The sequence below is a fragment of the Ranitomeya imitator genome, chromosome 5, assembly GCF_032444005.1.
Source record: "Ranitomeya imitator isolate aRanImi1 chromosome 5, aRanImi1.pri, whole genome shotgun sequence".
Taxonomy (NCBI): domain Eukaryota; kingdom Metazoa; phylum Chordata; class Amphibia; order Anura; family Dendrobatidae; genus Ranitomeya; species Ranitomeya imitator.
This window is the reverse complement of record NC_091286.1, coordinates 634,069,394-634,083,540: the sequence shown is the minus strand read 5'-3', so window position 1 is coordinate 634,083,540 and position 14,147 is coordinate 634,069,394. Positions and strand designations below refer to the sequence as shown.

The 14,147-nt window shown below is 41.7% G+C and overlaps 1 protein-coding gene across 1 annotated transcript in view; it reads left to right on the top strand.

The window, feature by feature from the left end:
- The window catches only part of NBAS (NBAS subunit of NRZ tethering complex), an 854,371-nt gene extending 842,535 nt beyond the window's left edge, over positions 1–11,836 (top strand). Inside the window, exon 52 of the mRNA XM_069728113.1 lies at positions 6,318–11,836. Within this exon, the coding sequence (XP_069584214.1) occupies positions 6,318–6,593 (276 nt within the window). The 3' untranslated portion in view covers positions 6,594–11,836. The remainder of the gene's footprint in view (positions 1–6,317) is intronic.
- Positions 11,837–14,147: the final 2,311 nt, after the last annotated feature.

The window sequence follows — 14,147 nt, the reverse complement described above, 5'->3', positions numbered from 1 at the left end:
AAAGTAATCACACTTTTAAAAAGAATTCAAAACTTTTGGTCACCATTGTATATTGTGATAATGTCACTAACAAAGTACTAGAGTGGAGATATGTAGCACTGAGGTTGTTAGCTTCAGTATTATAAAACTAGGAAAAATCATCCAGCACACTAAGTGATGAGAAGGGTTAATCAGCCATGTTAAGTGCTAGGATGATTGAACAGCTGTGGAGTGGGAGGAGTCTAGAGGATGAATACCCAGCTTTCTATAGCATTCAGTGTGGGTGGATCTGGAGGTGCAGGCTCTGCAGATGTGCTTTTGTGTTAAGGAAAGCTGGAGTTATGGAGATTGCAGGTCTACTGGATTGAATGTTCTTTGTTAAAGGACATGGAAGCTGGAATCTAAGCCAGGTGGCTTAACCAGCTCTATTGTATGGACTTGTTATGAGATCTTAAAAGACCTTTGGGGACAGTTTATCATATTAATATATTGTTTTTATTGCTGATTTCCCCCATAACTAAGGCTGGTTTATCAACCCTAGTTACAATGGAAATGCAGCTTCTTGCCTGCCTAGCAGAACTGACTGGGTCTCCTGGGACCCAGAATCCTCTGTTTCCTTTCTATACCCAGCAATCACATCATTACGGGGTCTGAAGGTGGAAGCGCTGTCATTGCTTCCTAATCGGCATACCCAAGTGCTGGTTCAGCTTGTGTATACAAGAGTAAAAAAGGTAACCATGGTAATGTACCATGTCTGCTTTCTCTGTTGGGAGTCTGGCTGTGTCTGACAGCTGCCCCCTCGCACCCACAGCTTCACAATTTGGTTCAAGCTGCTTATTCTGCACTGACATTTTAAAATGTCACAGCAGAGTAAAATGAGTGCCGCCTGGGCGCAATAGTCTATGGGCAGTCCAGAAGTAGTTAGCAATAGTTACATCTGTTAGTTTGTGTATACAGAGGTTGGCATTAAGTTCTTTTCTGATTTGCTATTGTCTCAGGTATCAGATACATGATTGGGGAGCTAGATTGATGTTCTAAATTGTACTGTGGATGTTTTCACAGTCATCAGGAACCTGACAGGTTTCCTTTATTGGAAGGAAAAAAAAAAGACCATGATATACAGTGCCTTGCGAAAGTATTCGGCTCCCTGGAACTTTTCAACCTTTTCCCACATATCATGCGTCATGTTGCATTTGCAGAGCCCCAGATGTACCTAAACAGTAGAAACCCCCACAAGTGACCCCATATTGGAATCTAGACCCCCAAGGAACTTATCTATAGGTGTTGTGAGAACTTTGAACCCCCAAGTGTTTCGCTAAAGTTTATAATGCAGAGCCGTGAAAATGAAAAATCTTTTTTTTTTTCCACAAAAATTATTTTTTAGCCCCTGGTTTTGTATTTTCCCAAGGGTAACAGGAGAAATTGGACCCCAAAATGTGTTGTCCAATTTGTCCTGAGTACGCTGATACTCCATATGTGGGGGTAAACCCCTGTTTGGGAGCACGGGAGAGCTCGGAAAGGAAGGAGCACTGTTTTAGTTTTTCAACGCAGAATTGGCTGGAATTGAGATCAGAAGCCATGTCGCATTTGGAGAGCCCCTGATGTGTCTAAACAGTGGAATTCCCCCAATTCTAACTGTAACCCTAATCCCAACCATAACCCTAACCACACCCCTAATCCCAACCCTAATCCCAACCGTAAATGTAATCCTAACCCTAACTTTAGCCACAACCCTAAATTTAGCCCCAACCCTAATGGGAAAATGGAAATAAATACATTTTTTAAAATTTTACTATTTTTCCCTAACTAAGGGGGTGATGAAGGGGGGTTTGATTTACTTTTATAGCGTTTTTTGGCGGATTTTTATGATTGGCGGCCGTCACACACTAAAAGACGCTTTTTATTGCAAAAAATAGTTTTTACATCACCACATTTTGAGAGCTATAATTTATCCATATTTTGATCCACAGAGTCATGTGAGGTCTTGTTTTTTGCGGGACGAGTTGACGTTTTTATTCGTACCATTTTCGTGCACATGACTTTTTTGATCGCTTTATATTCTGATTTTTGGGAGGAAGAATGAACAAAAACCAGCAATTCCTGAATTTCTTTTAGGGGGGGGGGGGCGTTTATACCGTTCCACGTGTGGTAAAATTGATAAAGCAGCTTTGTTCTTCATGTCAGTACGATTACAGCGATACCTCATTTATATCTTTTTTTATGTTTTGGCGCTTTTACACAATAAAAACTATTTTGTATAAAAAATAATTGTTTTTGCATCGCTTTGTTCTGAGAGCTATAACTTTATTTTTCTGCTGATGATGCTGTATGGCGGCTTTTTTTTTTGCGGGACAAGATGACATTTTTAGCGGTACCATGTTTATTTATATCCGTCTTTTTGATCGCGTGTTATTCCACTTTTTGTTCACCGGTATGATAATATAGCGTTGTTTTTTGTCTTGTTTTTTTGTTTTTTTTTTTGCGGTGTTCACTGAAGGGGTTAACTAGTGGGATAGTTTTATAGAGCGGGCCGTTAAGGACGCGGCGATACCAAATATGTGTACTTCTATTGTTTTTTTTTTTTATTTACATAAATGGATTTATTGGGAATTTTTTTTTCTTTATTTGGGGATTTATTTATTTTTTGTACATTCTATATATATTTTTTTTACTTTCTAACATTGTCCCAGGGTGGGACATCACTATATTAGATCAGATCGCTGATCGGACACTGTGCATAGCACTCTGTCAGATCAGCAATCTGACAAACAGTGCAGGAGGCTTTCGCAGGCGCCGGCTAGCCACCTCACTTCATGACCCGGAAGGAGTCCCGCGGCCATCTTGGATCGCATCGCGTTGTCCCGGTGGGAGAGTGCAGGGAGCCCCTGTCCCTGCGCGATGCCCCCCATGTCGCTGTCACTACTGACAATGGCATCAGAGGGGTTAAATGCCCACGATCGGCAGCGCCGATCGTGGGCATTGCTGCGGGTTGTCAGCTGTCATATACAGCTGACATCCGCATGCGATCGCCGCGGCGCTCTCTGTGAGGCTGCGCGATCGTGTCGCTGTACTAGTACTGCGGTTTGCCAGACCTCAGTTCCCACAGAGCAGTACTAGTATGGCACACGTCAGGAAGCGGTTAAAGCACAGATAGCATCATGAAAACCAAGGAACACAACAGTCAGGTCCGTGATACTGTTGTGGAGAAGTTTAAAGCCGGATTTGGATACAAAATGATTTCCAAAACTTTAAACATCCCAAGGAGCACTGTGCAAGCGATCGTACTGAAATGGAAGAATTATCATACAACTGCAAATCTACCAAGACCCGGCCATCCCTCTAAACTTTCATCTCAAACAAGGAGAAGACTGATCAGAGATGCTGCCAAGAGGCCCATGATCACTCTGGATGAACTGCAGAGATCTACAGCTGAGGTGGGACAGTCTGTCCATAGGTCAACAATCAGTCATACACTGCACAAATATGGCCTTTATAGAATAGTGGCGAGAAGAAAGCCATTTCTCAAAGATATCCATAAAAAGTGTTGTTTAAACTTTGCAACAGCCAACTGGGAGACACTCCAAACGTGGGAGACGGTGCTCTGGTCAGATGAAACCAAAATCGAACTTTTTGGCAACAATGCCAAACGATATGTTTGGCGTAAAGGCAACACAGCTCATCACCCTGGACACACCATTCCCACTGTCAAACATGGTGGTGGCAGCATCATGGTTTGGGCCTGCTTTTCTTCAGCAGGGACAGGGAAGATGGTTAAAATTGATGGGAAGATGGATGGAGCCAAATACAGGACCATTCTTGAAGAAAACCTGTTGGAGTCTGCAAAAGACCTGAGACTGGGACAGAGATTTGTCTTCCAACAAGACAATGATCCCAAACATAAAGCAAAATCTACAATGGAATGGTTCACAAATAAACGTATCCAGGTGTTAGAATGGCCGAGTCAAAGTCCAGACCTCAATCCAATGGAGAATCTGTGGAAAGAACTGAAAACTGCTGTTCACAAACGATCTCCATCAAACCTCACTGAGCTCGAGCTGTTTGCCAAGGAAGAATGGGCAAGAATTTCAGTCTCTCGATGTAAAAAACTGATAGAGACATACCCCAAGCGACTTGCAGCTGTAACCGCAGCAAAAGGTGGCGCAACAAAGTATTAAGTTACAGGGGCCGAATAATATTGCACACCCCACTTTTCAGTTTTTAAATTTCCACAAAAATGTAAAATAACCAATACATTTAATTCAACTTCACAATTGTTGTTGATTCTTCACCAAAAATTTACATTTGGTATCTTTATGTTTGAAGCATGATATGTGGGAAAAGGTTGAAAAGTTCCAGCGGGCCGAATACTTTCACAAGGCACTGTATCTATTGGAAATGTAAACCATATCCAAATTGTTCAAATTATCTGAAAATGTGAAAAAAATATATATCATTTTTGACAACTATGTTGGTTTTGCATTTATTAACCATAAAAAGTGTATACTTTAATATTACATCTAACAAATCTTTTGCAGTAATGCCGTAAATATCCAGCGACGTTCCAGGTTTACTAATGCTATAAAGCTCCGCTAATAATAAGTATCATTGAGCTCTCCTCGTAAATTACTGCGCCCGGAAGAGTTATTATACCATTGGAAGGCCTTTTCATTCCCAACCTACGCGTTTCGAGTCTTTATTTTAATGGAAGCTTTCAGCACTAATAGAACAAGTTTTAAAATGTCTAATTCATTAAATTTACCCTGAATGGAAAAAAAAAGAAGTTAAGAACAGATGAAGAAAATGATGAGCACTTTTGTCAACCTGTGAGTTTGTAATTTTGTTTTTTGGGGGGAAAATTTGCATGCTATTAAATTCTCACTTCTGAACCATTTGCAAACAAAGTGCATTAAAAATCTAATATCAGCAACCCTTAGGAGTTTGTGGAGGAATTAATCCGTTTTTGGAAATAAATGGTAATTACTAGGCTTATTTATTTCCTTGCTATATCCCGTGAGAGAGAAGGAGGCAAATGACAAAGGCTTTGAAGGCACCTTGGGGTACAATTCCTATATGTTAAGCCACCAAACAGTCATTTTCCTAATGTTTTTTTCCTTTCAACCTCGAATGATAAAGTAGGGCAACGAGCAAGTTGTGCACATTAGGAAGAAACATAACGCCTGAAGAATTCACTATAAATCCACCACTCCACTGAATAGTAACTGGAGGGCCTTGGACGGAGTTCAAATCCGGAGATTAATTTTAATAGGTACAGGTAGTCCCCGCTATAACACATGGATTAAAATTCTAAGGAATATGTTCGGTGATTAGACAACCAGCTATCTCTTGTACTCTAAGCAGAACAACCATGGTGATGTTGGCTCTTGTCTCGTATATGGCAGCAGAGCACAGTGGTTCAGTGGTTAAAACCTCTGTTCTATATAGTAGCACAATGGTATGCACTTGTGTCCTATGTGGTAGAATATTGGCCCAGTGTTTAGCCCTTTTTTATATATTGCAGCACTGTGGCTCAGTGGTTAAAACTCTTGTCTTAAGTACTTTTCTCATATACGACAGCATAGCACAGTGTTTTAGTAGTTAATACATTTCTTATATTATAGCACAGTGGCTCAATGGTTAGCACTTGTCTCATATATGACAGCATAGCACAGTGTTTTAGTAATTATTTTCTTATATAGTGGCTCAGTGGTTAGCACTTGTCTTATATAATAGCATGCCAGCTAAATGGTTAGCACTCGTGTCTTTTCTAGCAGCACATGTCTTATGTTGCACAGTGGCTCAGTAGTTACGATTAGTGTATTATGGCAGCAAAATACAGTGTCTCAGTGGTCACGATGACCAGAGGAGAGGAGTGTGTTGATCTTATGGGATATTTTTACCTGAACTCTAATGGGATTACACCACAGGCAAAAAGACTGGATATGACAAGTCTGGTGTTATAAAGAAGGAAAATGCAAAAAAATCACGGATTATTTGTGTAATATGTCATTTTTCTTTCTGGTTGAATGTGGGACCAAGGGCGAGTGATCCGAGCCTGATGTGTTGTATAAGACCCAGTGGAAACTTCCGAAGTGTGGTCCCCGTGGAGCACTTGGCATGTACTCCTTGTTTTTTGAGTGATGTGGTTATTTTTACCTTGTTTTTGGCTTGCTCCATTACATTTTAGCAGTGGGATGATCTGACTCACGCGAGGAGCTGAGATGTGTTGCAATAAATAGCTGACTTTTCTTTCTCGGCTTTGTCTTGTAGATTGCGGTACATAAAGAAGAAAACATGTAATCTTCCATTTTCTCACATGGCTTTATTTTTTTTCTTTATAGGTCACTGCCTCAAATTGTGACTCCGAAATCCTTTCTCTGCTTCTGGATGCCAAATTGTTGGTAAAGTGCATCGGCACCGTCTACTACCCGCAGCTGATTAACCATTTACTGGCCGCTTCTGAGGACGCCAGGTGGAATGTTGAAGAATTTGTAAAGGAGCTTCATGATTCTGGATACAAAGCTGAAGCAGGTTCTCTGCTGATGTCTTACAGGGGAACACACCCTGCTCTCCGAACCTTCACCTCTGCCTTTTCTAGTCTTAAACGGTGGCTGTAGAGAAATCAGTAGGATGACGTGCTAAGTGACCTCAGGATAGGAATCCCGAATCCCAGACTGATCATTGTCCTGATTTTATGACCCACCGCCTTTTGTCCATCTTCTTTGCCTCCCTATGATGGACTCCAATTGCCTCCAAACACACAACCACAGTCCCAAAACTCTCATCCCTCAAAGTATGTCTTTTGGGCGTCATCATTTTTGTTTCCATGTTTCGGTTATGTGCCATCCAGCAAAACCCCACATGTTTTACCACATATGCTGAAACACATTACAAAGATATGTTTTACCTGTAATAATGACTGTATCAAACCTCCAACAGAATAAAATGCGGCGGTTTTGCCACAATAAATGGCTGCATGAAAAACCCAGCTGTACAGTGTAGTAAATTATAGGAGTTTTAAAGGGAATTGATTAGCAGACCCATGTAGCCTGAACGATGGCCTACATATATCAGAGCCTGGCTGCGCGATTGCAGGCAGTTGTTTTACTCTAAAACGTGAAGATCCGTCTGGTGACTATGTATCCCGGATGATCTCTGAAACGTGAAGATCCGTCTGGTGACTATGTATCCCGGATGATCAGTCTTAGACAAGCTTCTCCCCAACGCTCTATCATTTACTGACAGATCTCTGCCTATGTTTGTAGATAGAGAGACCTGTCAATCAAAGGGATCAAGGCATGGAGAAAACCATGCTTGGACTAGTAAGCAAGACTTTTCCAAGTTTATTTACTCTGAAATGCCGCACCTGCGTATTTGACTTCCATTGTGCAGCCTGCCTCTGATTCTTTCTACCTGCGGTTTGAGCTGCATGAATCTGATGAACGTTTCCCTTTAAGCTCATTCATTATCACTACATTTTTTCTTAATATAAATTTTTTTTTATGAAAATGGGAAACATAACTGGCATTTGTGTTGAACACTTATACATATCACATCTGTGCTGTCTTATTGTCACATGTCATATCTGTGGGATAAAGAGGAGACCCTGAGATCAGAGATAGATAATTTACTTTGATTTCATTCAGTTTTTTTCATGTAAATTGTCAGGATTCGTAGAGAAAGCTTGTCTGTCCTGCTTTCCCACCCATTAATATAGTTTGTGAGTCCTGTTTCCCCACCTACTGATTGTGAAAGCTTGTGTGCACAGTTTCCTGCCTAGTCATAGAGAAAGCTTGTGTCCTGGTTCCCCCACCCAGTTATGAAGAAAGTGTGGGTACTGCTTCCATGCCCACTGAGTCTAAGTTCACATTAGCGTTGCGCCGCTGTTGCGTCGGCGACGCAGCGGCGACGCGCCCCTATGTTTAACATAGGGGACGCGTGCGTCTTTTTGGTTGCGTTTTTCGCCACGTGCGTCGTTTCCGACGCTGGCGTCGGACGCACGAAAACGCTACAAGTTGCATTTTCTGTGCGTCCGATTTTGGTCAAAAACGACGCACGCTTTTTCGATGCGTCGCGCGTTGCGTCGCCGACGCAGGGTGGCGCAACGCTAGTGTGAACGTACCCTGACAGAGAAGAGTCCCCTTTTCTCACCCACCCACTCATAAAGTCTGTGAGTCCTCCCCCGCCCATTAATACAGTAAGCCTGAGAGTCCTGCTTCCTGTCCACTCAAAGAGAAAGCCTGTGAGTCCTGCTTTCTGCCCACTTACGGAGAAAGCCTGTGAGTCCTGCTTCCTGCCCACTCAGAGAAAGCCTGTGAGTCCTGCTTCCTGCCCACTTACAGAGAAAGCCTGTGAGTCCTGCTTCCTGCCCCCTTACAGAGAAAGCCTGTGAGTCCTGCTTCCTGCCCACTTACAGAGAAAGCCTGTGAGTCCTGCTTCCTGCCCACTTACAGAGAAAGCCTGTGAGTCCTGCTTCCTGCCCACTTACAGAGAAAGCCTGTGAGTCCTGCTTCCTGCCCCCTTACAGAGAAAGCCTGTAAGTCCTGCTTCCTGCCCACTTACAGAGAAAGCCTGTGAGTCCTGCTTCCTGCCCCCTTACAGAGAAAGCCTGTGAGTCCTGCTTCCTGCCCACTTACAGAGAAAGCCTGTGAGTCCTGCTTCCTGCCCACTTACAGAGAAAGCCTGTAAGTCCTGCTTCCTGCCCACTTACAGAGAAAGCCTGTGAGTCCTGCTTCCTGCCCCCTTACAGAGAAAGCCTGTGAGTCCTGCTTCCTGCCCACTCAGAGAAAGCCTGTGAGTCCTGCTTCCTGCCCACTTACAGAGAAAGCCTGTGAGTCCTGCTTCCTGCCCACTTACAGAGAAAGCCTGTGAGTCCTGCTTCCTGCCCACTTACAGAGAAAGCCTGTGAGTCCTGCTTCCTGCCCACTTACAGAGAAAGCCTGTGAGTCCTGCTTCCTGCCCACTTACAGAGAAAGCCTGTGAGTCCTGCTTCCTGCCCACTTACAGAGAAAGCCTGTGAGTCCTGCTTCCTGCCCCCTTACAGAGAAAGCCTGTAAGTCCTGCTTCCTGCCCACTTACAGAGAAAGCCTGTGAGTCCTGCTTCCTGCCCCCTTACAGAGAAAGCCTGTGAGTCCTGCTTCCTGCCCACTTACAGAGAAAGCCTGCGGGTCCTGCTTCCTGCCCACTTACAGAGAAAGCCTGTGAGTCCTGCTTCCTGCCTACTTACAGAGAAAGCCTGTGAGTCCTGCTTCCCCCCCACATGCTGTGAGTGACCGCTTTACTTGTATAAGCAGGACTCGTATGCTTTCTATATGAATCCTTACAAAATGAAAATTCTGACTCCGAAAATATGAAACATTATATCCCTGAGCTCAGTGTCTCCTGTTCTATACTGTTCTCATAATCAAACTGACAGAAAATAGGAAACCTGGTATCTCAAAACCTGCCCAGTCATAGAGAAAGCTTGTGTCCTGGTTCCCCCACCCAGTTATGAAGAAAGTGTGGGTACTGCTTCCATGCCCACTGACAGAGAAGAGTCCTGCTTTCTCACCCACCCACTCATAAAGTCTGTGAGTCCTCCCCCGCCCATTAATACAGTAAGCCTGAGAGTCCTGCTTCCTGTCCACTCATAGACAAAGCCAGGGAGTCCTGCCCACTCAAAGAGAAAGCCTGTGAGTCCTGCTTCCTGCCCACTTACGGAGAAAGCCTGTGAGTCCTGCTTCCTGCCCACTTACAGAGAAAGCCTGTGAGTCCTGCTTCCTGCCCACTTACAGAGAAAGCCTGTGAGTCCTGCTTCCTGCCTACTTACAGAGAAAGCCTGTGAGTCCTGCTTCCTGCCCACTTACAGAGAAAGCCTGTGAGTCCTGCTTCCTGCCCGCTTACAGAGAAAGCCTGTGAGTCCTGCTTCCTGCCCCCTTACAGAGAAAGCCTGTGAGTCCTGCTTCCTGCCCACTTACAGAGAAAGCCTGTGAGTCCTGCTTCCTGCCCACTTACAGAGAAAGCCTGTGAGTCCTGCTTCCTGCCCCCTTACAGAGAAAGCCTGTGAGTCCTGCTTCCTGCCCACTTACAGAGAAAGCCTGCAGGTCCTGCTTCCTGCCCACTTACAGAGAAAGCCTGTGAGTCCTGCTTCCCCCCCACATGCTGTGAGTGACCGCTTTACTTGTATAAGCAGGACTCGTATGCTTTCTATATGAATCCTTACAAAATGAAAATTCTGATTCCGAAAATATGAAACATTATATCCCTGAGCTCGGTGTCTCCTGTTCTATACTGTTCTCATAATCAAACTGACAGAAAATAGGAAACCTGGTATCTCAAAACTCCACATTATTGTACAGTGCAAAATAAAAGCCGCTAAGTAATGCATCAGTATCTTATTATAGTATATTGTTTCTAATATTCTAAGTAACTTTGTTGCTCGTTTTAAAAATAATGACTCCCTTTTTGCATGAGGTTTTACTCTATACTTCATGAAAGGGCTATTTGAACAATAGTGTTCATTTAAAGGGCACCTATCAATAGATTTGGGACCTCCTAACCTCGAAAGGTCATAAAAAGCTGGGTTTAGTGTACCAAACACGCCTATGTCAAAACCAGATAAATCACAAAGGTCCATGTATGCGCTATGCTCAGATGAAGCAGAGGACAGTACACCTTTCCTACCTATGCTGTGGAATGAGGTGTACTGTCACTTGATTTATTACGCAATCTGTGTATGCCCTCTGTGATACTCGCCTCTCGCAACCTTCTTGGTAATGGATTTATCCTTTTATAATCTAAAATCATGGGCATAAATTCATGCTATATTGTGGCCCTGTGGCTCCAAGCCTAATAGAAGTCTCCATTTACGCTTGGGCAAGTTAATGCCTGGTATAAGCAGTGCCATACTGCAAATTGCCCTTTTTACTGTTTCTTTTTTCCAATTAGGAGTTGAAAAGATTGTCAAATATTAGTAAAAAAAAAGTTTGTTCCCAACTCTGTTACCCGAGAAACACCACTTCATGGATTCTGCCTGGTTGCAGCATATCCCTATTTGAGTGACTAGGGGGACTTCAATATATTTTAACTAATGTTTTAGTCTTGAACTATTTCTACTTTTATCGAAGTGGTTTTTTTTCCATCTAGACATTGGTGAAATATTACTAATATTCCCAAAAATGGCCCATCATAGTGACCTCTTACAATTGCTAATACAAAGTGGTCGTGGCGCTAGGAAAGTGCATCCCATGCTCAGCCTTCTTTGAAGGCCAAACAGTCCAGGAGTGGACCATGCATCGTTCCAGAAAAACATTGGGGAAGCCGCCAAGAGATGGAGTGGCCCAGTATTTACTTGCGCTGATGGCGCTTTGTTCTAGCAGTTGGTGGTGGTCGTGGTGTGGGGATACTGAAGTCGCGCCAATTGGACTTTGGTTTAGTATTATACAGATATGCCACTAATGGATGAGGAGATTGCGGAGAGAAGGCACTATGTTAGAAATGCCCACAGACATCTGACCCACCACAAGTCATATTCACAATTCATCAATGTGACTATAGTTAGAGAGAACGTATTAATATTGCCATGTCGTCTGCTTTCAGCAGAGTTTGAAGACTTCTAAGGCAGTGAAGAAAGCATTTTATTTGATGTTTGTTTAAGCTGTTATTACATCTGATTATGAGGATTCCTAACGACATTCGATGCCCTGACTGCGTCTCTACAGTACTGCAGGGTATAACTATGTCTTATCACTTTGCATATTTACGGCCGTAAACATCTTGCTGGCTTTTTGCAGAGAGATGACAAACCGAAAAGCCATACGGATATTTTATGCTGTACCAATAAAATTTAACAATACAATAAAAGTTCAAGGTTTTTCATTTTTTTTTATGTTTTGTGTCTTTTACATTAAAATTGATGAGAAATCAAATATGGTAATATATCGATTGGGTGGCTTCATGGGGAAGTGTGATGGATGGAAACTCTACATACGTATTCGTTATAAAACCTGCAAGAAACAAACAAAAAACCCTGCTATTTTAAATAAGTAAAAGGCAAAAGTGCATCTAAATAACGCAGGGTTCTTAGTAATACTGTTTTTGATCAAAAATAGCATAAAAGCCATCCCACCATCGTCAAGGTTCCCTGATCAGGACGGTCCTACGCTGATATTCTTTTTTATTATTATTAAAATCTAACCATGTGTCAGAATTGACCTCAGTGTGTGAATTAGGGCAGACAAAAGGACCGGGTCCCAATCTATAGACAACAGTCTGGGGAAGTCTTTAAGTGTCATTTTCAGCTCAGGAGAGGAAGGCCACAGAATGCAAAAATACAAGAAAATTCACAAAAATTGATTTTGGATTAACCCCTTAATGACAGCCAATACGTCTTTTAACTGACCTGACATATAAGACTTAAAAGACACACACACTCTATAACCTAGATAAAATATAATTCATATATCTAAAAACAATATTAATATTAAAACAATTTTGCATATAAATAGATATACTAGATATATAGTGTATTAGGTGTGTACTCAGTGCGTAGAGTAAACCAAAACCCAAGACAGAGATCAAAAGAAGGAGAGTCACCAGGCTAGGATATCCATATATTCAATTTTATTATTTATTATGATAGAAAATGGTCATATAATAAAGCATGATAAAAATATTAAAAAGAGATGTGCACTACAGGACATATACTAATATAATTAATACATGGGTATATACACAATAATAACCCACAGTAAAAAAGGGGATACCTGATGCTGAATAACTAAATAAGTGAAAAATGGGTGAATATATATATATATATATATATATATATATATAATATAAAGTATACATATATACATTAAAAATGTTAAAAAAAAGTGTATCAGTGACTAAAGTGCTCAAGTGCCACAGCAAGCATAGTGTGTTTGCACTGGTCCAGAAAATATATATATATATATGTATATATATCAGGGCCAGCATAAATATCAGAGCACTGCTCTGCCAAATGTAAACAACAGTGAGAAAAATAATGATACAAAGCATACAGGATACCTTTATGGGGTTAATGTCCTTGTGCACAACGCGCCCCGACGCGCGTTTCGGTACAATTTCCTTCCTCCCCATACAGTTAACAATCTAGCATCTGTCGGCTGTGCCCTATAGCTGACAACTTGCTGTATCAGCCACGATCAGTGTTTGCACCTTCCAAATCTGTTTAACCCCTTATATGCTGCTGTCAATAGTGACTACATCATTATAAATGGTTAACAGAGTGTGGGGGCTTCCTCTTTATTCCAATTGGTGACCTCAGATCATGATTTTGTGGTCCTGATGTTTTCCTTGGCAATTCACGACCAAATAGCGGCCTTAGAGTCTGACGGCTGTTGTAACCTGTTCAGAAGTTAGAGGCATTTAGATAATAAAAATACACATTTTCAATTCTGTCATACCACTTTGCATTAATTCCTGGAAAGCACCTGAAGGGTTAATAAATTACCTGACAGCAGTTTTCGATATGTCAGGGGGTGCTGTTTTTAAAATGGTATCATGTTTGGGGGTTTTCCAATATATGAGACCCCTAAAGTCACTTCAAATATGGATAAGTCCCTAAAAAAATAAAGTTAGTAAATTTCCTTGAAAAAATGGAAAATTGCTGCTACATTTTTAAACCTCCTGAAATGCTAACAAAATAAAATAACATTTTACAAATGGTGCTGATGTAAAGCCGACATGAGGGAAATGTTATTTATTAATGGTTTCCTGTGGTATGACCATCTGGATTAAAGGGATAATCATTAAAATTTTGAAAATTGCAAATTTTTTAACATTTTTCTCAAATTTTTGATATTTTTTTTATAAATAAACACAAAACATTTTGACCTAAATTTACCATTATCATAAAGTATAATATGTCACGAAAAAACAGTCTCACAATCACTGGGATTTGTTGAAGTGTTGCAGAGTTATTACCACATAAAGTGACACTGGTCAGATTTTAAAAATTTGGCTCCGTCACTAAGTTAAGTAGGTATACATGCAGCACATAAACGCATTTTCACATTGGCCAGAAAGCATATAAAACCCACAAGAATGAATGAAGGGCTCTAGGTCCTTATGAAAAAATGGACCCTTTGCAAAGACAGAGAAAGGCCCTAGAGTTCTGTGTTATGAACGTTTAGACACCCCATGCATTT